Raw genomic sequence first — 26,541 nt, forward strand, 5'->3', positions numbered from 1 at the left:
GCGGTCGCTCCGTCATCCTGCGGGCCCCACTGAGCGACCCCACCTGCGTCCTCGCTAACACCCTGGCCGCCTTCTTCGTCGCCACCAGGGATCCTGTAAAGGCGCGAGCTTTCCTGTCGGCCGCCGCTGAATCGCTTGTGAGATCCTTAAAGATTGGATTTTGTTTTTCAAAAAAAGAAATTCTTTTGATATTGCAGTTGGGTTTTGAGGAATTTGTGTTTATTTGTGGGTTTTAGGAGAAGAAAGGGACTGGTTATGAGAAATTGGTGTTCAAGGCGGTTTATTGCTTGGTTGGGGACGGGAGAGATGAGGAGGCTGCTGTTGATCGCCACTTTGAGGTTGAATTTTTGTTTTGTTCCTGTTATACTATTAGGTTTTCTTTTTTCCTTTTTTTTTTTCGGGCGCTATTTTCTTGGGATTTTTGCTGAATTTTCTTCAGTTCGCGTCCTTAAAAAACTAGGTTTGTATGGAGAATTTAAACGCATGAGATCATGGAGACTTTAAGCTGCACAAGAATTTGAGAGCTCATATTTGCCTTTTTTTTTCTATAGGTAGTCGGTTTTGTATTGGTGAGATGCTAGTGTAGGCTTTATTTAGAACTTGAAACTTATTACTTGCATTCTTTATTACAATTTATGTCAAACTAGCATTATACTTGCTTGGAATTAGTTTCTGGTTATGGATTTTAGTAACTTATGCTGTTGATTTTGCAGTTAATAAAAGAGTTCCCTAAAGATCTTGTTTCACTAAAGAGAGCGCAGCTCCTGTGTTTCTATCTTGGCCGTCCAGATATATCTCTGAATCTTGCTGAACAGGTTTTAATTATTCCCATAACCAAATCATTGTTGGAAAGTATAACTGAATTGTTTCCATTTAGATCTCCCGGCATGTTAATTATAAATTTTATAAGTCGATGTCCGTTGATCCCGAAAGGTATAATACCCTTTTATCAATCAGGTACTTCCCCAAAATCAGGATCAGAGTTATATCTATGGCCTGCTTGCTTTTCCTCTGTTAGAACTTGGAAGAATGGCTGAAGCTGAGAAGGCCGCAAGGAAAGGATTTGAAATCAATAAATTTGATCTCTGGTCCCAACACAACGTAAGCTTAGCTTTGAAATTTCGCAAATGTATGCTAATTTTGTAACTGGTTATGGTCAATCCCTGTGATTTTTTTTAATAGATTCAGGAATTAGCTTCATGAAAAAAAAATAACTGTTTTTATGCATAGAAATACCACACAATCTGAAGGAGGAAAAAGAATTACCAAGCAAGTCGGAAGTATAGAGCTATGCTCATATGTTCAGTTGAGACTTGAGAGATTGATATGTTAGCATGTAGTAAAGATGATTTTGTTTACAAGGAAATATAACTTGAAGAAAAAAGTTAAGTAACTTAGTTTGTCAGATCAAAGTTGGCTTAGTTGTTTACTTAATGTATGTGCAAAAACATATATAAAGGACAAATCAGATAACCGACTTGCCACTTGCAAAACTTGGATATAATGCCCCGGGAGTTTGAAAGATCATGAGTGAATATCCACTTTCAACTCAAAAGGGAGAAAGGATAAAGAGAACTTCATATTCAGCTTCTCGACCTCTGCACTTTATAGCTTGCAAGGGGCTGTTTAATGTACAAATATCTCTCAATATGATGTACTAACAATAATATTTATTTCACACTTTTTCAGCTATGCCATGTCTTTCAGTATGATTGTCGTTTCAAAGAGGCTGTTGATTTCATGGAATCTTGTTCCTATACATGGAGCTCTTGCTCATCATTCATGTATGTTTTTTTTCTAGTTTACCAATGCAATGACTTTATTTATGTCCATCAAATGTTATTCTAATATGACTAGAGAAATATAAATATGAGTATAAAATCTCTCTTTTCAACCGTTCTAAATACTATACCGTTTTATGTCCAGGTTCACTCACAATTGGTGGCATGTGGCTGTATGTTATTTGGAAGGTCATTCCCCTTTGCATAAAGTTTTAGAAATTTATGATAATTGTATATGGAAAGAATTGGAAAGAAAGGATGCAGAACACTCGGAGGTATAGAATTGGACATTTTTGCTCTTGAATCCATTTCTATTTCACTTACATTTCTCATTTATTCAGGTATATGTTAATGCTATAGGCTTGTTGCTACAAATTGAGGTGCGTGGTCATAAGAGCTGTATTGAAGAGCAGATAATGGTGCTTGCAAATATATTTGAGAATGAGGTAACTATTATTATATGGAAGAGTGCCGTCTAACTTTTCTCTCCCTTGCTCATTTGCTAGCTACACCTTTGCAGTCTATATGGCATATGGAGTGGTTGCTTGATATATTGGGACTTTGGGCTTTAGCTTGTAAAAAAGAATCAGCGAAAGCTGACGATCTACTAGAATCCATGAAATCAAGGTGAGCTAACGAACATGTTTCTTTATTGAGAAATACTAGGATTTTTATTTATTTATTTTAGAAATACTAGGATACTTTTTGTCTAACAACTGCTGCTCCATTAGGATTTCTCAAATGAGCAAGAAGAAGCAACACTCAATGCAAAGAGGAAGAAAGGTTTGCCTCATCAATACTATTCTAACAAGTAAAAACCTGATTGCATGTTTTTGCCACTTGGCAAATTCCAAGGGCTAACCTTTAATAACTAATAATCCTTTTTTCACCATCTCATCTTGGTCCACTATCCTCCGCATCTTGGGAACTCCTATTCTTCATTTTTCATTTTCTACAAATCATTTATTTTGTTCTCTATTTCCAAAAAAAAGTTATTTTCATCCTCTCTTTTTATCTAAAAGTTTAATATACATACAAGAATATTAATTTAATCTCGTGCAACGCACGGGTAACAACTAGTTTACTTCTCTATTCTATTTCTCTGCTAAATAATAGTGAATTACTAATCTTTTTCGCACTTCTTTCTTCTGCCTTTAATGTGCTTAATGCTTCTCGGTAAACCTTTTCTTAACTTTTTAAGGAGAAATTATTGCAATCCATGTACTTAAAGTCACCCTCAAAAAGGACCAATGGAAAAGATTTCTAATTCCAGTGTCCTTAAAAAGTGAACAAAATTGTTAAGCTTATCCTTGCTCACATATAGCAAACTTTGCAACTGCAGCAGGAACCATATAGTTATTTCCCTCCTGTTCTTTTACCTATGTTTAAAGGTACTATAGAAGATTAAAAAAAAACTCACAGCTAATATCTTTCCACTTCTTCCAAGGAACAAATAACTCATAGTCTACAGTCCAAATGTCTTGATGGTGTGAGTAGGTTTTAGAAAACTAAAGGAAAGAGGAACAAACAAAGTCCTTTGCACTTCGAAGTTGAAGATGTAAGTCTTGCCACTCAGTATCCAATTTGAGTCCCAATATTATTGTGTTTGTTTTGTTCTCTCTTTTAAGTATTGAGTCTTAGTTAGCTTTAGTAATTCGAGCTCCTTTAGTTGTGAGTTTGTGTTTTGTGGCAACTTACTGAGAATTTGTGCTTTGTGGGAAATTATGTGAGTCTTTTGTGGTGGTTTTGAGAGGTTTTCTGGAGAGGGTTTTGTGAATTTTTTTTAATGAACTGGTTGTGTTATCATAAATTAGTGAATAAGTTCTACATTTTTTGCTTATAGAACCATATCTGATGAGTGAGAATTCAATCTTTTTTCTGGTTTCTGAGAATACGGGATTCAATTATTTCTTGTGGATATAATTGGTAATACGATGTATGGCAAAAAGATGTCATTAATATTATTGTTAATTTGTTTTGCAGCTGGCTGAAGCCATTTACGAATATGGAAGAGGTAATCATCAGAAAGCACTTGACGCGCTTGGTCTAGACTTTGATGTCACTAAATGTAAAGTATGAACATTCTCAATTATCCTGTAGTTCCATACTCTTTAATTGCTTCTTTTATATCTTTGTTCTAAATTACTGTTTTATGTAGGTAATTGGGGCATCTGATGAGCAGCTAGATGTTTTTAACGAAGTTTGGTATTGTGTCCTGCTGAGCTGTGGGCATACCTTAAAAGGTATGTGTAAGTTATCTTGAGTTTCTAAATATCGAGACATTTATTTGTCGAGGGAAGTGATGTAGTTTATATGCTGCAGCAATTGAAGAGATTGAGAAAGCACTTAAAACGAGAGAGGGGGCTCCTTTCTTATGGCGTTTGTTGGTATGTTCTCCTTTCAGTCTCTTTTTCTTGTAGATTATTTATAAAGTTCAGCTAGCAAATAGTTCTAGGTTATTTTTAGGCGATGAATGTAGATACATACACATGTATCATGCGAAGCGCTTATATACGTGAAGGATGAAAAGACAAGTATGTTGACAGTGCAAAGGCATCGGAAACGACACAAAATTTTCCATTAATATCGAAGTTAAATATTTGTGTGATTTGGCTTGTTTTTCCAGGAAAGAGCATACGCTTTGGAGGGTGTTGAGAAGGCAAATGTTGTAGCTGAGAAGGCAAGGACTCTAGAGACGGCTTATTTCAAATAAATTGATGTAAAGCAAACAAACTATGTAAAATATCTTGGACTAGCTTGCTTCTTGAGCATCAGTGTGTTTATATATATAAGTAATAAACGGGGGAGCATTGAAAGCTTGTGCTGCTTTTGCCCATCATTTTTAAGGTGTTCTTGCTTGGTTGCTGGCTGCTGTCTTTAACTCTTGTTGGCTTTTGTTGGAACTCAGAGGAATTAAATGCAGTTAAAGAATGCCATACTATTATTCTTTTTTTATTCAAACCTTTTTATGAGCAAAGAAATTTGTGATGTGGCTATAATAATTATTTTGGTTAGAGCTTTGCTACAGAGACTCAAAATATGGGACCAACAGGGGGGACAAGTGATGTGTCCCCCTCCTATTGCATAATGATCTGGTCATTATTTGATGGTCAGCTTATTATGCAGTAGGAGGGGGGCACCTCATATGTCCCCATGTTGGTCCTATATTTTGGGTTCTTGGAGAAATTTTCTTTTGGTTATTAACTAGAGAAAAGTTACCTTCTCTTGTTTGCCCATAATTGCCATGTGGCGATTTTGGCAGACCACAAATTTCTCATTAAATATATTGGTTAATTTAAAAGACTTTGATTTTGAGATGAAAAATTGTTAGGTGCTCAATGAGCGCTATACCACACCAATAAGAGGCGTAGTACAAGAATAATTATTTAACTCTATCATATTCTCATTTGGAAGTGGATTGTGTCACATGGTTTTCTTCTATTGGTGTGCAAGAATAATTATTTAACTCTATCATATTCTCATTTGGAAGTGGATTGTGTCACATGGTTTTCTTCTATTGGTGTGGTGTAGTGCTCATGAATCATTTGAGATACTATATATCAAAGAGCTAGCATCGACTTTTTAAAAAGGATATTTACGTGAAAAGTGCCTTAACTTCTAGGTTTTTTTAATGCAAACCACTTTTACCATATTCTATAGAAATTATTTTTTATTTCCAATATATATATAAACCATCTTTATCGATTTTTTTGTTGCAATTAACCATCTGGATTTATGTTAAGTCGTTTTTTTTTTCGATTTTGCTGTAATAGTTAGTTCTCAAATACCAAGTATATTAGAAAGATAGTCCTTCATGAAGGTTAGGTGGAATCAGTTACCAAAAAAATTAACTGAAAAGTGGGCCCAACTATTGCTTGATTGCAACAAATAACGCTTTAAAGGTGATTTATGTATAAATTTAAAATCAAATGTAATTTTTATAGAATGACACTCTTTTAAAAGTGGATTCTATGGGAAAAAAAATCCATCTTTACATATCCAAAGCAGAGTAGCAGTATGATGAGATGGCAAGCTAGCCATTCTATATCGTTAAATCTAAACCAATGGTTAGATTTGCTTGGAATAGATCAATTAATTAGATAGAAATGACCCCCACCCTTTTGATTTTATCTACCAAATTAAATCTCATGAGAGTTTATTTTTGTGCTTCTCCATTAAGGGATGTTTGGTTACTTTCCTTCACTTTTTAAAACCCACCTTCCTTCACTTTTTGGTGTTTCCCTCACTTTCTTGGAAGAGTGTTTTTTGTGTTTGTTTCGTAAAGAAAATTGGTACATAATTATTTTCCAGCACTTTCCTTAGTTTGGTTCAAATTGAAAAGACAAGAAAATAGTTGATGTGTGACTTGATTCCCTCATTTTCTAGTGTTTGGTTCAAACTAAAAAATAGAAGAAACCATGGTTGTGGTCACCATGGTGTACTTACCACTCAAATAGGACGAAATATTTGTGAATCATAAGTGGGGTGAGAATACTCACCATTTTAGGGTCTAAAGTTCCGAAATAAGACCACTTGAGGTAGGAATTTAAAAATGTTTAACGAATTGACGTATTAATTTTAAATCTAAGGTAGTAATTTTCAAAATTTATAAAGATTTGAGGGATTAATTATGAACATTTAAGGGAGTAAGTCCATATCTTTAATTATTCGAGAGACTAATTTAAGTTTTTATAAATCCATTCGAGAGACTAAATTAAAAACATGAACATTTGAGGGAGGAAATTGAAATTATTTAGAGATTTGGAGGTCTATTTATAAATTTAAGGGGTAAGTTGCAATAGAGATTTTAGTGAATAATTTCAACTAATTATGGACATTTAGGAGGGTAATTCCAAACCTCTAAAGATTTGATAGACTAATATTAGGTTTGATGAAGTGATTTTCAAAATTTTAAAGAATTTGAGGAAATAAGTGCAAATAATTTTATAATGATTGACTAGTATCTTAGCTTTTGAAGTTTTGGGGCTTTTATGAATCCACTTTAGAGAGTTAACGGGACTACTAGTCCCGTGAAAATTGTAGCAGTATAATTCACGAGACTAGTAGTCCCGTTGATTTGATGGGCGTGCACGAAAACGTGTACACATGGTATACGGGACTATTAGTCCCGTGAAGAATAAAACTGAAAGTAGCCAGAACAAAGATAGGCTTGAAATTATACCATTTTAAGTATTCGACATAACAACATAAAACAATTTCAACCACGGAGGACCAGTAAGCCATTATTTATTTTCAGCACACCAACCATATCGAAACAAAGCATACTATGGATGTATCGGGTAGATAAATGAGTTCTTAATTCATTCCATGTCATCACAAACACACAAACAAAGTTAAGCTAATTCACCACACATGAAACAAAGTCAATTAACTAAAAATAATGGAATTAAGGTACATACAACACATAGTGATCATCACACAAATATTACACATTGAACCTTAAATAGTTTTTCAAACTTGGTCATAAAATAATGTTCTTGATAATAGAAAATTACACAAACCAATATTCCTAACAAATCATCACTACAACGTCAAGCAAGTTCACATGCCAATTTCATTGGTATTCCCATCCTTATACTTTTTACAATAGTCAACCCACATCTCCCAAGCTATTTGATCTCTACGATTCTTCCATAGGTTTCTTAATTGAGTTTGCTCCCTTTGAGTTTGAGATTGAGAAAAATTAACAACACTATTTTCTTCTTCGCCCGTAACATCATCTTCATCCTCTTCAATGTTAACTGTCTCGTTGAATATCTCATCATCCGGGTCAACCATTGCAATGTAATTATGAAGAACCGTGCATGCCAATACAATATCAACTTGTGCAGGAAATTGTTAGTCTAAGTGTGTAGACCCAAAGCTGCAATCGAAAAGACGAAGAAAACAGTCAGAAGACTGTGCGGTCGACCGCAGTGGCAGAGCCGGTCGACCGCGTGCACTGCAGGAGACTGAGAAGAAGTTTTCGCTCTGGCCGGTCGACCGGCGTGGTCGCTGCGGTCGACCGATATCGTGCACAAGACCCTGTAGGATTTCGTCGTTCTGACCGGTCGACCGACCTTGGCAAAGCGGTCGACCGCGACGCAGATTCGCTGTTTCCTATTTTATCTAGGAATCCTGTTCTGCTGGGGTTTGTTATAAATACCCAAACGTTTCTAGGGTTTGAAAAGAACATCAAAAAGAGAGCTTTTTGGCTGCTAAGAGAGAGAGAATCTCAGAGAGATTTACCCCTTGTTTGAGAGCTTGTATTTTCTTCTTCAATTAATAGAAAGATTGTGTGGTGTGGCTCCCGAGGACGTAGGCACGTTGCCGAACCTCGTTAAATCCGTGTGTTCATCTCTTTTACTATTTTTACAAGGTTAGATCTTTATTTGTGGTTTATTCCTACTTTCCTACTTTCAACACAAGGTCCGGAAGGGCAAGGGTTCGATTGATTGTTTCGAATTCCCCAACAACTGGTATCAGAGCTTCGTTCAGCAATTTGTGTGAAAGCCATGGCAGAGGAAAGCAAATCAAAGATTGAGAAGTTCGACGGATCGGATTTCGCCTACTGGAAGTCGCAGATGGAGGACTATCTGTACCAGAAGGACTTGTATCGCCCGCTTCTGGGCAAGGAAAAGGGAAAGAAGACGACGGAGTCAGATGGTGATTGGGAGGTACTGGATAGGAAGGCTCTAGGGCAAATCCGGTTGTCGCTCGCCAAATCAGTAGCCCACAATATTCTGAAGGAGAAGACGACGGTGGGGCTTATGGAAGCGCTCGCGAAGATGTACGAGCAACCGTCGGCAGCAAACAAGGTGCATCTAGTCAAAACTCTTTTCAACCTCAAGATGGCAGAAGGACGGTCCTTCACGATGCACCTCAGCGAGTTCAACACGATTGTTGATCAACTTATCTCCGTGGACATCACGTTCGATGACGAAGTGCAGGCCCTTCTACTACTATCGCAGTTGCCGGATAGTTGGGCAGGTTGTGTGACGGCAATCAGCAATTCGGCGGGGAAAGAGAAGTTGAAGCTGAATGAGGTTGTTAGCATGATTCTATCCGAGGAGGTTAGAAGAAAATCGTCCGAATCAGAAGGTTCAGGTTCAGCCCTAAGTTTCGAGCAGAGAGGCAGAAGCCAGAAGAAAGGGAACCAGAACAGGAATCGGTCGAAATCAGTGAAGAAGAGGCCGAACTCGAAGGTTAGGTCTATCAAAGGGAAGTGTTGGAACTGCGGCCAGGAGGGCCATATGTCTTCGGTCTGTAAAGCACCAAAGAAGGATGCGGGTGAGCAGGAGGCTCATATCGTGCAGGATGCCTTGATCCTTGCTATGGATAGCGATTCTGATTCTTGGGTCATCGACTCAGGAGCTTCTTTCCACGCCACTGCAAATAGGAAACTACTTCAGAACTATGTAGCAGGGGACTTTGGTAAAGTATACTTGGGGGATAATGAACCTTGCAATATTGTTGGAAAGGGCGACGTTCAGATACAGATAAAGGGCTCTAAGTGGAACTTGAAAATACTACAAAATAGAGAAGAGAGATTTTTGAGGGGTTTTTACATTTAATAATATTTATTTATATTTTCATTCAATTATGTGCAAACTAATCTAACAATAATTATTAATGGTATATTTATTCATGTAAAATAGATAATGAGGGTATAAAATTGTAATAAAATATGATTATCAGTCTTCTTTTGGCGGTTCGAGATACTACGTCACCTTTATCGACGATCACTCGAGGAAGGTGTGGGTTTACTTCATGAAGCACAAGTCAGAGGTGTTCGAGATCTTCAAGAAGTGGAAGGCCATGGTCGAGAACGAGACAGATCTGAAGGTGAAGTGCTTGAGATCAGATAATGGTGGAGAATACGAGCTGGAGGAGTTCAAGAGGTTCTGTGCTACGAATGGGATTCGCTTAGAGAGGACTACTCCAGGGACGCCGCAGCAGAACGGCATTGCAGAGAGGATGAACAGGACCTTGACAGAGCGTGCGCGGAGCATGCGATTACATGCAGGTCTGCCTAAGACATTTTGGGCGGATGCGGTGCATACGGCAGCATACCTTATTAATCACGGGCCATCAGTTCCATTAGATTTTGGGATTCCAGAGGAGGTTTGGAGTGGAAAGAAGATAAATCTCTCACACTTGCGGGTATTTGGTTGCGTGGCTTATGTTCATATCAGTGACCATGTCAGGGACAAGCTAGAAGCTAAGTCACAGAAGTGCACATTCATTGGATACGGCATTGATGAGTTCGGGTATCGCCTTTGGGATGAGAAGAACAGGAAGATCATCAGGAGCCGGGATGTGATATTCAATGAGGAGGTGATGTACAAGGACAGGGACAATGCCAAGGATAGCCAAAGCAGTGGGAGCAGCACTACGGATACAGGTGGATCCGAGTACATGGATTTGGAGGAACTTCCAGATGGGGGCGACGATGTCAGTTCTGACCGTAGAACGGAGGAGACTACAGGTGCAGAAGCTACTACCCAGGGCGTGGAGCCTAGGAGGTCATCTAGGGTACCCAAACCAAATCCCAAATACCTCTCGTCACTTGATTATCTACTCTTAACAGATAGCGGAGAGCCGGAGTGTTATGAAGAGGCAGTGCAAGTGAGTGAATCTCAGCAGTGGGAGCATGCGATGCAGGAGGAGATGGATTCTCTACTCACTAATGAGACATGGGAGTTAGCCCAGCTACCTGCACAGAAGAAAGCCTTGCACAATAAATGGGTCTACCGGGTCAAGCAGGAGAGTGATGGAAGCAAGAGATTCAAGGCCAGATTAGTAGTGAAAGGGTTTCAACAGCGGGAAGGAGTGGACTACACGGAGATATTTTCCCCTGTTGTGAAACTCACAACCATCAGAGTGGTGTTGAGTTTGGTAGCTGCAGAAGACCTCTTCCTTGAGCAGTTAGATGTGAAGACTGCCTTTCTTCATGGTGACTTGGATGAAGAAATCTACATGAAGCAGCCTGTTGGCTTCATTGAAGAAGGAAAGGAAGAGATGGTGTGCAAGCTCAAGAAGAGCTTATATGGTTTGAAACAGGCTCCGAGACAGTGGTATAAGAAGTTTGATAACTTCATGCAGAACAATGGCTACAGAAGATGCAATTCGGATCATTGCTGTTATTTCAAAAGGTTCGAGTCCAGCTTCATTATTTTGTTATTATATGTTGATGACATGTTGGTAGCAGGACCGTGTTTAGAAGAGATAAACAGTTTGAAGAGGCAGCTAGCAAAGGAATTTGCAATGAAGGATCTGGGTGCAGCGAAGCAGATTCTAGGGATGCGAATCAGTAGGGATGAAGCTGAAGGGACATTGAGTTTGAGCCAAGCTGAATACATTGAGAAGGTACTTCAGAGGTTCAACATGCAGAATGCTAAAGTTGTTAGCACACCCCTTGGAAGTCAGTTCAAGTTATCTGAGGAGCAATCGCCTAAGACAGATGCAGATAGAGAGCATATGAGCAGGGTGCCATATTCTTCAGCCATTGGGAGTCTCATGTACGCGATGGTTTGCACGAGGCCGGACATCGCCCATGCAGTGGGAGTTGTGAGCAGATTTGCAAGCAATCCAGGAAAGCAGCATTGGGAGGCCGTAAAGTGGATAATGCGGTACTTGAGGGGAACAACGAACAAGCCACTATGTTTCAGGAGGAAGGAGTTGGTGCTGCAGGGATACGTGGATGCGGACTTCGCCGGTGATCATGATACGAGGCGAAGCACCACGGGGTATGTTTATACCTTAGCGTCGACAGCAGTGAGCTGGGTCTCACGTCTGCAGAAGATTGTGACTTTGTCTACAACCGAGGCTGAGTATGTCGCGGTGACTGAAGCAAGCAAGGAGATGATCTGGTTGAACGGGTGCTTGGAAGAGTTGGATCTGAAGCAAGGGAGAGGAGTTCTTTATTGTGATAGCCAGAGCGCTATACATCTTGCCAAGAATCCAGTATATCATGCCAGAACGAAGCACATCGACGTTAAATACCATTTTATACGCTCGCTGATCGAGGACGGAAAGTTGCACTTAATGAAGATTTTGGGGAGTCAAAATCCGGCGGACATGTTGACGAAGGCAGTCACCATTGAGAAACTGGAGTTGTGCGCAACTTCAGTTGGCCTTCACGAGTAGAAGACGAAGGCGGAGCCACACTACGAGGATCGGCGCGATCGTCGGGATGTTGATTGAAGAAAGAATTTTTCGGGGGAAAAGATACATGCGAAGAAGGGGAGAGTTCGGGTGAGCTCGTTGATGACGCTTTGGTCTCCAAGTGGGAGATTGTTAGTCTAAGTGTGTAGACCCAAAGCTGCAATCGAAAAGACGAAGAAAACAGTCAGAAGACTGTGCGGTCGACCGCAGTGGCAGAGCCGGTCGACCGCGTGCACTGCAGGAGACTGAGAAGAAGTTTTCGCTCTGGCCGGTCGACCGGCGTGGTCGCTGCGGTCGACCGATATCGTGCACAAGACCCTGTAGGATTTCGTCGTTCTGACCGGTCGACCGACCTTGGCAAAGCGGTCGACCGCGACGCAGATTCGTTGTTTCCTATTTTATCTAGGAATCCTGTTCTGCTGGGGTTTGTTATAAATACCCAAACGTTTCTAGGGTTTGTAGGACATTAAAAAGAGAGCTTTTTGACTGCTAAGAGAGAGAGAATCTCAGAGAGATTTACCCCTTGTTTGAGAGCTTGTATTTTCTTCTTCAATTAATAGAAAGATTGTGTGGTGTGGCTCCCGAGGACGTAGGCACGTTGCCGAACCTCGTTAAATCTGTGTGTTCATCTCTTTTACTGTTTTTACAAGGTTAGATCTTTATTTGTGGTTTATTCCTACTTTCCTACTTTCAACACAAGGTCCGGAAGGGCAAGGGTTCGATTGATTGTTTCGAATTCCCCAACAGAAATGAGTAATGAGGCTTAGTAGTGTGAATGTTGAAACGATTTTTCAAACAACCAAATGTAGATTCAATCTTAGATCTTAATGAAGAATGTCTAAGATTGAATAATTCCCTTCTATTTTTGGATGTTCTTGCTATTTGTTCCTTCAAATGGTAACAGACACCACGATATGGGGAGATGAAACCAGGCATGGTCGTATATCCAGTATCACACAAGTAATATTTTCCTACAATTTTTATGATATAAAATTGTTTATTAGTATTCTTTAACATTGCATTGTATATCAATCTTATTGTTGAAGTAAATATGTAGGATTTAAAATTTTAATGAAATTACCATCATATACTCTCAGGCCATGAGGTGGTGGCCTAGATAATGAATCTTGAAGGACTCTAAAGTCGTTTACAGAATCTTCCCACCCTGCTAATATGTAGGTGAATAGTTTGTTTGGAGTACACTTTGCTAGAATATTTTGTGTGACTCCTTTACGACCACGTAATCATGGAGCAAGATGGGCGGGTAACATAGTATCAATATGTGTTCCATCTATCATACCGATACAATCCTATCCTAGAGATTATAAAATATTACTAGTGAATATTTGTATTAAATTAAAAAGTAATGGAGGTATTCACAATGTATAGAGTGTATACCTTAAAATAAGGGTAGTATAACAGATTGTTAATGCTCTCTTGCGGAACTTCATTCCGCGTATGTCTCAAGAAGAGAGGACGTATGTGGCAAATAGCTTCTAACACCTTGTTAAAACATCTACTTACAATCTCACCAGATCTAATTAAATGTGACATAATGATTCGATTTTTAGTTTTATGCCCCCAATATATTCAAATTCATAGCAAGTTGCTCGTCCACTGTAACGTGTCTCGAGTCTCGTAACAAATCACTCCTCCTCATAATTTCTGTAAGCTTCATAAAAGCACTGCTGCGCATTCTAACATAGTTGATACAACTATCACTGAATCCATTATATATATTCGGTCCATGTGATCTTTTTTAATTTTATATTATTTTATTTTCTCCTTATTAGGACCCTGACGAATGGACCTACATCTATTTTGCATTCTCCTCATAAATATCATAATCATGACTAAAACAAAGAGTATGGCACCCGAGCACATGTTAATTACAGTCTCTTCATCAAGGTCACCATCCATCTATAATACTAGCATCATATTAAAGTATGTATTAACATTATTAAAACAAACCAAATCATGCAATTATCAAGATACGCTAACCATTACATTGTATAAACAATCACACAGTTTACCAACTAAGAAATGCACCATGCTCAAGCCGTAGGAATTAACAATATACGCAAATTACTTTTAAGTGCTTACAAAACATTACTTAAACATTTGGAAACAATTAAAATTGTTTCATAATATTAACAAGTTTTAAGGGTGAAATCTTATACCAACAAATAATAATATTCCTATACCTACTAGACTCGCCAAACAAATGAAAGTTTCGACTTCAATGAGGCCGTAATAAAGTCAAGTACAATTGTAATTATTTATAAAGAATCACAATCTCAATACCATTGACCATAGACAATTCTATCAATATACAAAGTGCATTGGCAAGAATGACCATAGAGTCATGAATCTATAATTTACAATGATAACATGAAGCAGTGACTCTCTTCCAATATGTAGGTGCAATCTTTCTCCACCATCATGAATAGAACCTCCCCTTTCTTGGAATAACTTGCTAAAAAAAAACTACATAATATCCAGGGTACCAAACTCCAATAAGAACTTTCTTAGTACTTCTCATTGAAACTTTCATCATATATACCACATTAAACTACAAAATTACTTTTAATATACTACAAAATTACTTTAAAAAAGTGCGAGCTATTCTTCACATTTATATACAAGAAAATTACTAATTTTTATAATTAAAACAAACTCTCATAAGCTTAATCAATAATAAAATGTAGTAGATTAACTGAAATTCATGGACAGGGAATTTAAATTTTCTTTTAAGAAGAATAAAATCCATCAAATGAAATCCCAACACTAAAACCCCTAAAATGAGCATTTTATCAAAGATTTAGTAACCTAAAAAATAAAAATTAAACAAATTACCTCTAAACAATAGCCGAGAAGGCGGAGGAGGTTACGTCGCTGGGCTTTGCACGGTGGGAAGGCGGGAGGGAAGCCTGCGGAGATCACTTTGCTGGCCTTTGCACGGCGGGATGAAGGCGAAGGAGGAAAACGAGATTGTATTTGACGGTGGAGGAGGAACACAAGAAGGAAGGAAGGCGGAGGAGGAAGGCGAACCCTAGGTGGCGGAGGTGACCAGATCGAGTAGCGGCGGAAAAAAATAAACACTGATCGCGAACCCTCGTAAATGTTTTAGGGTACGGAGAGAGAAAATGTCGAGTTTTCTCTCGTAATCGGCCTCTCAACTCCGAAAATTTTTCTAGGTAAAAAATTCAACATAGTGCTTTTATTTTCCGTCACTTTCTTTTTGGTTTTTTTGCAAACCAAACACCAGATTGTGAAGGAAAAGGTCAAAAATACCTTGTGTGGGTTTTCTTTTATTATTAGCCTTTTTGATCCCTCTCCTACACCAAATTCCGTTCATGGAAAAATTCCCGTCTCAACAAAATATATTTTAATTCCCCTTTCTCCCGGTTCCCCGTTGCGAAAACTAGAGGATAATCTACTTTCCACACTGAAGATGTTCAGTAAATCGCCCTTCGCTACTTTCACCTCAGAATAGCCAAGTGGATTCAAGATCAGAGGTAAAAAATGTGCATTATTACAGTTAAGAGTACATAAACCAAATTAAATTCAGTTCTTTGGATATCTAGCTTGGTCAATGCTGTTACTGCTGTTGAAAAAAGTAACAAGAAGTGCACATTTATAAATATCAATCATTGCAAACACCTCCGTTAATAGACTACAAAATATCACATACATTTGCTTGGGTCTCTATGAGGCTATTTACATCAGGTATGACCTCGCAAATTGAAGGAAAATGTTTCTTTCAAAGGTATCCCCATCAAGAAATAAGATCTAATTAACTTCTCCAAATCTCAGCCTACTTGAAACTCTTTGCAACTGTTACAACACCAAGAAAGCGTTAGAAACATTGGTATAACTTATATGATGAAGATAGATCAAGCCATGGTGGAATACTGAATAAAGTAAGTATACAACAAAGATGTTCAGTGTAATAAACTAAAGAAATAATAAAAAGAATAAAAATAATAATAAGAACGAGAAAATCGAAAGGTCAACCTCAAGAAGATTTAATTGAAATGAATAACTAGAAAGGAACTATGAACTACAAACCAACTTAATAACTTATCGTAACGACATTCTTATCTTAATTTCTTAAATGGCATTTGGAGAGTATTAATCGTTTTAAGTTCAAAATCTCAGCTTCGAACTGACATATGAGGTATTAATTAATGGTGCTTACTTCAGACTAACAGTTAAATTTTAGCTTACACGGTGGACATGCTTAAGGTGTGATTAACATGATCAAGTCAATTGCTTATTTCAAAAAATTAGTTTGGTATGATTTACTTCAGGAGTTATCGAACTAGACTGTCGTGAAGCTTTAAACCAGTAACGACGATTGTAGCGCGCAAATATCACTAATAATGGAAACCCATCAAAACATTTGTCCTTAGAAGGGGGCTGCAACTATGCTGGAAAAATAATACTGATATGGGAAGAACTTCTGGGATTTTAAAGACATTTATTACTTATTTTTCAGATATCAAGCAGGGATTTCCACAAAAGCAAGAAAAAAACTAACCTTCGGACGAGGATCGAACAACCACAACATGCATCGTCGTATTGTTCGGTGGAAGATGTAAAAGAAGAGGACAGAGCATTCCATTGAACGGATTTTTTGAACACACAATTATCCCATCATCAATCTCAGTTACTTCTGCCAACTTCTCTGTCAATTCCTTAACATCTGTTCCTTTGAAGGTCAAGCAAAGCTCAGTGCTATTATCGATAGTGCCATCATCCTCGGCGATCACATAATAGATTGATCGGCCATCCGACTTGTGTGGAGAGCCACTAAAAGAAGGCAATGACTGCAAAGATGATCACATTTAAAACCAAAAGCAATAAAATAAAATCATATAAGATTGATATATGATGCAAGATCTAATATAAGACGCTCAATGAATATTCAAAAATATTCCTTTTTCTTTTTATATGCGCTGCCCTTCCAATGTAGAAAGTGCTCATTTGGATACAGGGTACAGAATAACTAGTTCAATAAATATATGATATATAATTTTTAAAAAGGACCAAAATCAAGAAGAACCAAACCTCATCTCTAGACAACCTCCCCGGCGATTTCGTTGAATTCGATGGAGTTCTCGACGGCGTGTCCTCTGTCAACGACTCCCCCCACCTCTCTTCAGTCTCCGGCGGTGGAGGCGGCGGTGCGTAAATTTTCGTCTCTTGCTGCTTCTCCCTCCATTCCTGATGCTGCAGCACCTCGACGACCTCCACATCCCACAACACCCAATCTTGTGTTGTCGTCCGATGAGGTATGTCGTGCGTGATCGAATTCCTCCACGGCGGCAAACCTCCGTTTGCCCTAAGATAGTGGCCGTACCGTGTCCTGAGCCTGACCTGAAATTAATAGTATGATGACTATGGAAACTTGTTGGCTTATTTTGAGAGAATATAATGATTTTGTTTTCAATTTAAACAACAAGAATGGGAAGAATATACCAAGAGCATGTCATGTTGCGTGGAGGTGTGGCTCGATCATTTGCCGTTTCATCATAGAAAAATATTTAGTTTATCCTCCGTCAATCTATGCCATGTTTTCTTATCTGTGTACCTATTTGTTGTTTTGAAGGGTATTTACCCACAAGGTTTCAAATATCGGTTATCGGTGATTTATCGGACGGTCAAAATTCATATCGGATAGCGGATATCGGGGATAAGTAGTCTTTATCATAGTTATATTACCGGATACCGTATATACATACTATAATATCCTAAAATATAATCTAACCATACTTAATGAAATATAAACATACCAAAATGTAAATAATCATGTTTAGGATCACTAACCAATGATAGAAAGTTGCTTCTTGATTGCACGATGAAACCATTCGAGTGCATAGTTAGTAAAAATGGAATAACATACAAGCAAATAACAAGATAAAACTTAAAGACGGAAGAATCATTAACATACCAAAAGTAAAAAAAGCTATTTTTACTCCGAACCCCACCGTATCAATCCTATTTCACTTTGATACCCCCACTTAGAATCATTAGAAGAATCTGACCTGAAACCCGTCGCGGATTGGCTCCCAATCAACGGACAATCGACGTGGCGGGCGCCGTCAGGGTTACCCGGTGCCCGTGTCATCCCCAGGAACATGGCTCGTTGGAGGCGGGTCAGGTAGCGGCCGCTGGCAGGATTTGAGGCGGATGACGGACGTCGCTGCGAGCGGGAACTCGACGGACACCGGGCGGCGCGGTGCGGTCCTGGATCACGTGCTCGCCGTCGTCGTCGGTTTGGAGGTACTTTTCATGGTGGCTCTTCAGCCTCACCGTCCTCGCGCTCTTGAACAGCTCCATTGTTGGAAGCTTGAGAGATCAAGACTCGATCTTTTGGGCTTTTTATTTATTTTTTTATTTATTTTTTTTATTTTATTTTTGGGTGGGGGTGAGGGATTGAGCGATTTGAGAGGAGAGGGAAGTAGGGGGGAATGGGGGGAGTCGGAGGAAACGTAGGAAATTTAGCTTCTTTTTCTTTTTGAATTTTCTGTTTTTAACCCGCCATAAACGAAAGCGGGAGTTATGAGACGTAGTTCGAGCAATCAGAGGGTGTTTTTCATAAAACCCACCGAACTTTGGACAATTTCACACGGACCCCCTCAAACTTTGTCTCCTACTAACTCATACACCTAGTCGGGTAGAAGGGGAGATAGGGTAAAAATAATAAATTGAAAGCACAGAGAGAGAAGCATCCCCTGGTTTGGAGGGAAATATGAAGAGTGAGGGGGTCTATTCTATAAGGACTCTTATAAGCTCACCAATTTTTCATAATTATATCAAAATTGTCCTTTTCTTTAAATAAATAAAAAATATTTCCCCATAAAAATGTATTATTGTACTTTAACTAATCTCCTAGGGATGGATCCACAATTTTTTTCCCTATGAGGGCACAAGTTCAATCGTATACATAAATTAATAAATTTAATAATTTTGTATTAGATAAGTTTTCCTAATATAGAATTTTATTTATACAATGTCACAAATATTTCAACAAATTGTATTTTTCATTATCATGCCAAACACTTCGGCCTACTGGGAGTGAGCAATGACAAATGACAAGATGAGTCGCCCTAGGCACCCCCATATAGAAAGAAGAGTCGAAGGTTTTGGGCCTTAGCTTGTATTTTTCATTATCATAAATTTTTTTATGTACGTCAATACCTGATAATTTTTATTTAGTATCACAAAAACTAACAAATAGCTACTAAGTTTCAAAAATAAACCTTTGAAATTGGCTTCTAAGTAGTCTCATTTTTTGTTGGAGTGGGGGCACCTATCAAAATTGGATGTGGGCGTCCACATAAATATGTATACCCCTTAATAGATAAATATAAACTTTTCGAGTATAAGAATCTGTAATTTTATAATTTCTTTATATAATAAGCTAGTGAATAAATTTTAAAAGTTTAAAATTTATAATTTCATGAGGTATAATTCACAATGTTTTATATTCAAATATGAAATTTCATAATTTCTTAATATGATAAGCTAGTGAAATTTTTTTCAAAGTTTAAAATTTATAATTTCATGGTATATAATTCACAATGTTTGTCAATTGTTTTTCGTTTTGATCTAATGACAAATATAATTTTAGACTTTAAAATTCGTGATTTTATGACCTATAGCACATGATCTTTGTCCAATTCTGTTCATTTATACTTGATAGCAAATAATTTTACGGAGTCCAAAACTAATAATTTCATGAGCTATAACCCACAATTTTTGTCCGATTTTGTTCATTTTGATTCATTGGCAAATAATTTTTTGGAGTTTAAAATTCATGATTTCATGATATATAACCCATAATTTTTATCCATTTTATTAATTTCGATCCAATGAGAAATAATTTCATAAAGTTTAAAATTCATGATTTCATGAGCTATAAACCATGATATTTGTACATTTTTTATTTTGATCCAATGGTAAATAATTTTTTAGAATTCAATATTCATTATTTCATGAGCTATAACACACGAATTTCTTCAATTTCAACCTAAATGCAAAAACATTTACAAAGTCCAAATTTAACAACTCTATAAGCTATAACCTGTGATTTGTGTACAATTTTGTTCATTTTAACCAAATGGAAAATAATTTTATGGAGTTTAAAATTTATGATATTATGAGTTATAACCCACAATTTTTTTCCAATTTCATTCATTTTTATTTAATGGCAAATAATTTTTTAGGTCAAAACTAATGAGTCATTTCAAGCCATTGTTAAATAGTGTTTTAGAGGAAAAAATCATGATTTTATGAGCTATGACCTATGATTTTTTTTATTTTTTGTTATTTCGGCCTATTAGCAAATAATTTCATGGAGCCTAAAACTTGCAATTTAGTGAGCATTAACATACGATTTTTGGTTATTTTTATTTGGTTCGATCTATTAGGAAATAATTTCACGGAGGTAAAAATTCATAGATTTAGGAACTATAGCCTACTTACTATATTTGGCAATTTTTAGTCATTTCGACGCGCTAGCCTATATCCTTCGGATAACAAAAATTACGATTATGTGTGGTATAATCCATAATTTTTGGCCATTTGTAGTCATTTCGAACAATTGACAAATAATTTCTCAGTCCAAAATTCACAATATTGTGAGCTATAACACACGATTTTGACCCATTTTAGCTGTTTTAAACCATTAGCAAATAATTTCTTGGATGCCAAAATTCATGATTTCACGAGCCATAACAAAATATTTTTGGTAATTTTTAGTTGCTTCATCCGTTGGCAAATTATTTCGTAGAAACAAAAAGTCAAGATTTCATGAACTATAATCAACAAATTTTAGCTATTTTTACTCTTTTCGACCCGTTGGCAAATAATTTTAGGGAAGTGAAAATTCTTGATTTCAAGAGCTAAAATCCATGATTTTTAGGTATTTTTAGTCATTTTGACCTGTGGGCAAATAATTTCGTGCAGGCTAAAATTTATGATTTCTTTAGTTATTACCCAAAAATTTTGGCTATTTTTAGTCATTCTGACCTACTGACAAATAATTTTGAAGCGGCCAAAATTCATAATTTTGTGAGTTATAACCCATGATTTTTTTTGTAATTTTAGCCATTTTGACTCGTTATTAAATGATTTCATAGTGGCTAAAATTCATGATTTTGTGAGCTATAACCCATAATTTTTTAACTATTTTGAGCCATATTGACCTGTTGTTAAATAATTTCGTAGAGGTCAAAATTAAAGATTTCATGAGTTATAATCCACGATTTAGTCCATTTTTAGTTATTTTGACTACTGGCAACTAATTTAATGGAATGCTAAAATTAATGATATTATGAGCTATAACCTATTATTTAAACCATTTTTAATGATTTTGACCCATTAGCAAATAATAATGCCAAAATTCGTGATTTCATGAGCTATAATCCGTGCTTTTTTTCCTTCCATTTTAGTCATTCTAACCCATTTGCAAATAATTTGTAAAAGCTAAAATTCAAGATTTTATGAGCTATACCCCATGATTTTTTTTATTTGTAGTCATTTTGCTCCATTAGCAAAAAAAATTGTGATCGCCAAAATTCACAATTTCTTGAGCTAAAATCCATATATTTTTTTTATTTTTAGTCATTTCGATTAGTTGTCAAATAATTTTGTGGTGGCTAAAATTTCTGATTTCATGAGCTATAACCCATGATTATTGGTCATTTTCAGTAATTTAAACCCATTGGCCAATAATTTTGCAAAGTCCAGACTTGATGCCTTCACGAGCTATAACCAAATATTTTTAGCCATTTGTAGTCATTTTGACCCAATGATAAATAATTTCATGGAGTCCAAAAATTATGATCTCTTGCAGCATAAACCCATGAATTTTGGTATTGTTTAGTCATTTGAATCGGTTGGCAGATAATTTTTTAGAAATTAAAATTCACAATTTCATGAGCTAAAATCCACCATTGTTTTTAGTCAATTTGATCCATTGGCAAATAATTTTATAAAAGCCAAAATTCATTGTTTTGCGAGCTATAACCCATAATTTTTAGTCTTTTTTGTTATTTCGACCTGATAGCAATTAATTTCACAGAGACCAAAATTCACAATTGTTTGAGTTATAATCCATGATTTTTTACTATTTTTAGTCATTTTGAACCGTTGGTAATTAATTTAACAAAGTTCAAACTTCACAATTTTGTGAGCTATGACCCACAATTTTTTGTCATTTTTAATTATTTTGATCCATTAGCAAATAATTTCACAGAGGTCAGAATTCATAATTTCATGAGCTATAACACACGATTTGGGCTACTTTTAGTTAACTCAACCTGTTGGCAAATAATTTTGTGAAAACTAAAATTTACGATTTCATGAGGTATAATCAATGATTTTTTTACCATTTTTAGTCATTTCGGGTGTTGACAAATAATTTTGTTATGCAAAAATTCATGATTTCATGAGTTGTAATCCTCGTTAGCCATTTTCAGTTGGCAAATAATTTTGTGAAAGCCAAAATTTACAATCAAATAAGATATTACCCCTAATTTTTGGTAATTATGAGTCATTTTGACCTTGTGTCTTGCGGTGGCCACAATTCACAATTTTATAAGCTATAATACATGATTTTTGATCATATGTAATTATTTTGACCCATTAGTAAATAATTTCACATAGATCAAAATTTATGATTTTGTGAACTATAACTCATAGTTCTTAGCCATTTTTAGTTGTATTGGTCCTTTGGCACATAATTTTGTGGAGGTAAAAATTCATGATTATAGATCATTCTTAGTTGTTTTGACCTACTGATCAATAATTTTGAGAATTTGAGAAGACCAAAATTCACAATTTCATGAGTTTGTATGGTATCTAAAAATTACTGTAGATGGCTGATTCCCACCAAATACTGATAATAGAAGTTACAATTCGATGACTTCCATAAGGCTACAATTTAGAGACTTTCACGACAATCAACGAAGGTTACAATTCAACGACCTTCACAATAACCGATGGAAGTTCTGATTCAACGGCCTTCACAATCATCAACATGAGTTACAACTGACAACTCTCACATTCCATGGAGTCGAGATGAAGATCGCAATCTTTGCAACGTTCTAACTAAAGAGACTACAAATCAATAGTCTCTTCAACTCAAAAAGCGTAAAGCTCGCCTCTGCGTTCCAAGAATAAAACACAGAGTTCATTTCTACGTTCCAAGCAATAAAACGTTGGGCTCACCACTGCCTTTTTTGGCCTCAAATGCAAAGCTCAACTCTGCATTCCAAGTCCAGGACGCAGAGTTCATGCCCAGAACGCGAGTTTTGCATTTGACTCGTTCAAACATGAATTGAACGGTTCCAAAAACCGTTTTCCATGATTTGAGGGGGATTACACCCCACTTAGGAGCGATTTAAGGGGTTGATTATACCCTTTAATCCCCTATAAATAGCTAAAAATTAGCTTAAATCGGATCTTTTGGCAGACATCATTGGGGGGCTTGGAGCGGATCTTTTGGGGGGATCTTTGAGCAGATTATCTTTGGAGGATCGGAGTTAGCTTTCTTTGGCCTCGGATCTTGGAGATTTCGAAACTTGGAGCAATTCTTGGAGCGTTTTCTTCATTCTTGGCTATAAACCGATTTTGGTTAGATCAAATCAACTCTATTATAGAATTTTAAACTCACTCTGAGTTATTAACTCGTTAAGAATTCCAAACTTGTATTGCAAGTTCATCTCATCAAGAGGAATCAACCAAGTTTCATGAGGTAAAGCGTTCGGATCGTCAACGAGATACAAGATTTAAGCTCCCATCGATACCAAGAAGAACCCAATTTTAAATAAAGGGGAGGGTCTTCGTTGATCACTTTCTTCTTTTGTAAATCAGGATACCGATAGAGAAGAATTATAATTTTTTTTCTAAATCAGTTAGAAAGATATTAATGTGAGAGATTGTATTTATTCTTTTCCTAAGTCAGTTAGGAATATTAATACAAATTTTATTTCTCAAAATTTCTCACAATTTTCCAACAAACAAAGCTACATATGATTTTTTTTCTTCTTCTATTTTTACTCGTTTCAACCCACTGGCAAATAAATTCGCGGTGACTAAAAATTCACTATTTTATGAGCTATACAACACACGATTATGGCTATTTTTTATCAATTCAACTCACTAGCAATTAATTTAGTTGAGGCTAATATTCATGATTTTGTAAGCTATAACCCATGAGTTTTAGCCATTTTAGTTTATTTGAACCATTGGCAAATAACTTCACGTGGGCAAAATTTCAACATTAGGTGAGTTGTAACACACGATTATTGGTCATTTATAGTCATTTTGAACCATTAAAAAATAATTTTATAGAGTCCAAACTTCACAATTTCGTGAGCCATAACCCATAATTTTTTGCTATTTTTACTCATTTTGACCCATTGGCAAATAATTTCGTGGTGACCAAAATTCACGATTTCATAAACTATATAACCCTTGATTTGTGGCTATTTTTAGTCATTTCAACTCATTGGCAAATATTTTCATGGAGGCTAAAATTCACAATGTCATGGGCTATAACACATGATTTTTAACCATTTTTAGTTGTTTCAACTAGTTGGTAGATATTTCCATGAATGCTAAAATTAACGATTTTATAAGCTATTAACCATGGTTATTGGCCATTTCAAGTTGTTTTGACCCATTGGTTAATAATTTTGAGAAGATCAAATTTCATAATTTTATAAGCTATAAAGCATGATTTTTTTCCATTTTTAGTGATTTCAACTCATTGACAAATAATTTTATGGTTGCTAACATTCATGATCTCATGAGTTATAACACATGATTATTTGTAATTTTATGTCACTTCAACCCATTAGCAAATAATTTCTAGGTGGCAAAAATTTATAATATCATGAGCTATAACTTATAATGATTTGCTATTTCTAGTCATTTCGAACCATTGAAAAAATTTGTGGAGTCCAAACTTCACGATTTTGTGAGCTATAACCTATAATTTAGCCAACTTCTAATATTTTGATTCATTGAAAAATAATTTTATGGAGGCAAAAATTCATGGTTTAATGAGCAATAATCCATAATTTTTTGACATATTTAGTTGTTTCGATCCATTAGCAAATAATTTCGTGGAGGCCAAAATTTAACATTTTATGAGTTATAACCCATAAACTTTTTTTCATTTTTAGTCATTTTGACACATTGGTAAATAATTTTTTACTTGCTAAAATTTATGATTTTGTAAGTTATAATTCATGATTATTGGTCATTTTTAGTCATTTTGACCCATTGACAAATAATTTTGTAGAGGTAAAGATTCATGATTTCGTGTGCTATAACCCATAAATTTTGCCAAGTTCAAATCATTTCGAAGAATGGGTAAATAATTTCGAAGAGTACAAACTTCACGATTCTGTGAGCTATAACCCATAATATTTCGATGGTTTTTGTTTTTTTAATTTATTGACAAATAATTTCTCCAATGCAAGAATTCTCAATTTTGTGAGCTATAACCAACGGGTTTTAAACATATTTAGTCACTTCGCCATGCTGGCAAGTAATTTTACGAAGGCCGAAATCATAATTTCATGTGCTATAATCAATGAATTTTTTACATTTTTAGTCATTTTAACCCACTAGCAACCGTGGAGGCAAAATTTTATAATTTCATGAGCTATCACTGTAGGCGTTAAAAATTGCCCATAGGTCCTCAAACACAGTGCAAGACAAGGAAAAGACGATAAACGTTATTATCCAAGTCAAAGGAATTCATCCAAAATCAGCAAGGCGACGAAGCGTACGCAAAACAAAGAAACTAGAAGAATCACGAAACATTGCTTAGAAGCTTGAACAGTGCCGAGTCACCAAATGCTGACTCGCACAGTTCCGAGTCACCAGAAGCTGACTCGCACATTTCCGAGTCACCAGAAGCTGACTCACACAGTTCTGAGTCACCAGAAGCTGACTCGCACAGTCCCGAGTCACCAGGACTCTTGTTGGATACAAAACCTCCCCAAACACGGATTTCGATGATTTTTAAGGATTCTTTCGTCCCAAAACCTCTCCAACTGCTCTGAGGTTATCCATAAACACGTTTAGACAGTTATAAACCGCAGATAACGTTTAAACATCAATTCCTACTAGGAGACACATCTCAAAAAGCCTATAAATAGAAGCCTAAGGTCTTCTTTCAAGGGGATCGGAGATCTGAGATTAAGAAGGCGAGGTGCTGTCAAATTGACCAGTCAACCACGAATTTCAGAGGAGAATCATCAGAGCTTGGCGAATACTTTCATAAAGAAAGCCCCTTCTAAAGGTTTGTGATTCTCTTCCATTCTTTCCTCCGGATTAAACTTGGTTTTAATCTCGAGAAGAGCCACAATCTCGCTTGGTCGTGATTGTCGCTTCCGCAATTGTTTCCTTCGTGAAACAAGAGTGTAATTATATTGTCGATCGACTTTGGTCTGCGGTGGTCCACGGACTAACGCGTCCCCGGCACAGGCAAAGATCCCACTGTAGGCAATAAAAATTGCCTTTAAATCCTTATCAGAGAAGTTCAGAACAAAACTGCTAAAATCTC

General features: G+C 36.5%; 2 protein-coding genes across 2 annotated transcripts; one reads left to right on the plus strand and one right to left on the minus strand.

Moving 5' to 3' along the window:
- On the plus strand, positions 6 to 4,736 carry LOC109847950 (tetratricopeptide repeat protein 38; the record flags this gene model as incomplete). The annotated part of the gene is made up of 13 exons (XM_020417179.1): positions 6 to 137; positions 237 to 338; positions 714 to 815; positions 958 to 1,101; positions 1,690 to 1,784; positions 1,927 to 2,056; positions 2,123 to 2,227; positions 2,302 to 2,408; positions 2,513 to 2,564; positions 3,765 to 3,854; positions 3,940 to 4,024; positions 4,104 to 4,168; positions 4,408 to 4,736. Coding segments are annotated over 13 exons (1,296 nt in total), but the record flags the coding sequence as incomplete, so codon positions are not given.
- LOC109849566 lies at positions 15,536 to 18,402 on the minus strand. Its single transcript, XM_020419410.1, is given in 7 exon segments — positions 15,536 to 15,785; positions 16,492 to 16,780; positions 17,022 to 17,330; positions 17,999 to 18,036; positions 18,039 to 18,123; positions 18,125 to 18,152; positions 18,154 to 18,402. Coding segments are annotated over 7 exon segments (909 nt in total). The 5' UTR covers positions 18,294 to 18,402; the 3' UTR covers positions 15,536 to 15,765.

The sequence above is a fragment of the Asparagus officinalis genome, chromosome 7 (genome assembly GCF_001876935.1).
Source record: "Asparagus officinalis chromosome 7, Aspof.V1, whole genome shotgun sequence".
NCBI classification, from domain to species: Eukaryota; Viridiplantae; Streptophyta; class Magnoliopsida; order Asparagales; family Asparagaceae; genus Asparagus; species Asparagus officinalis.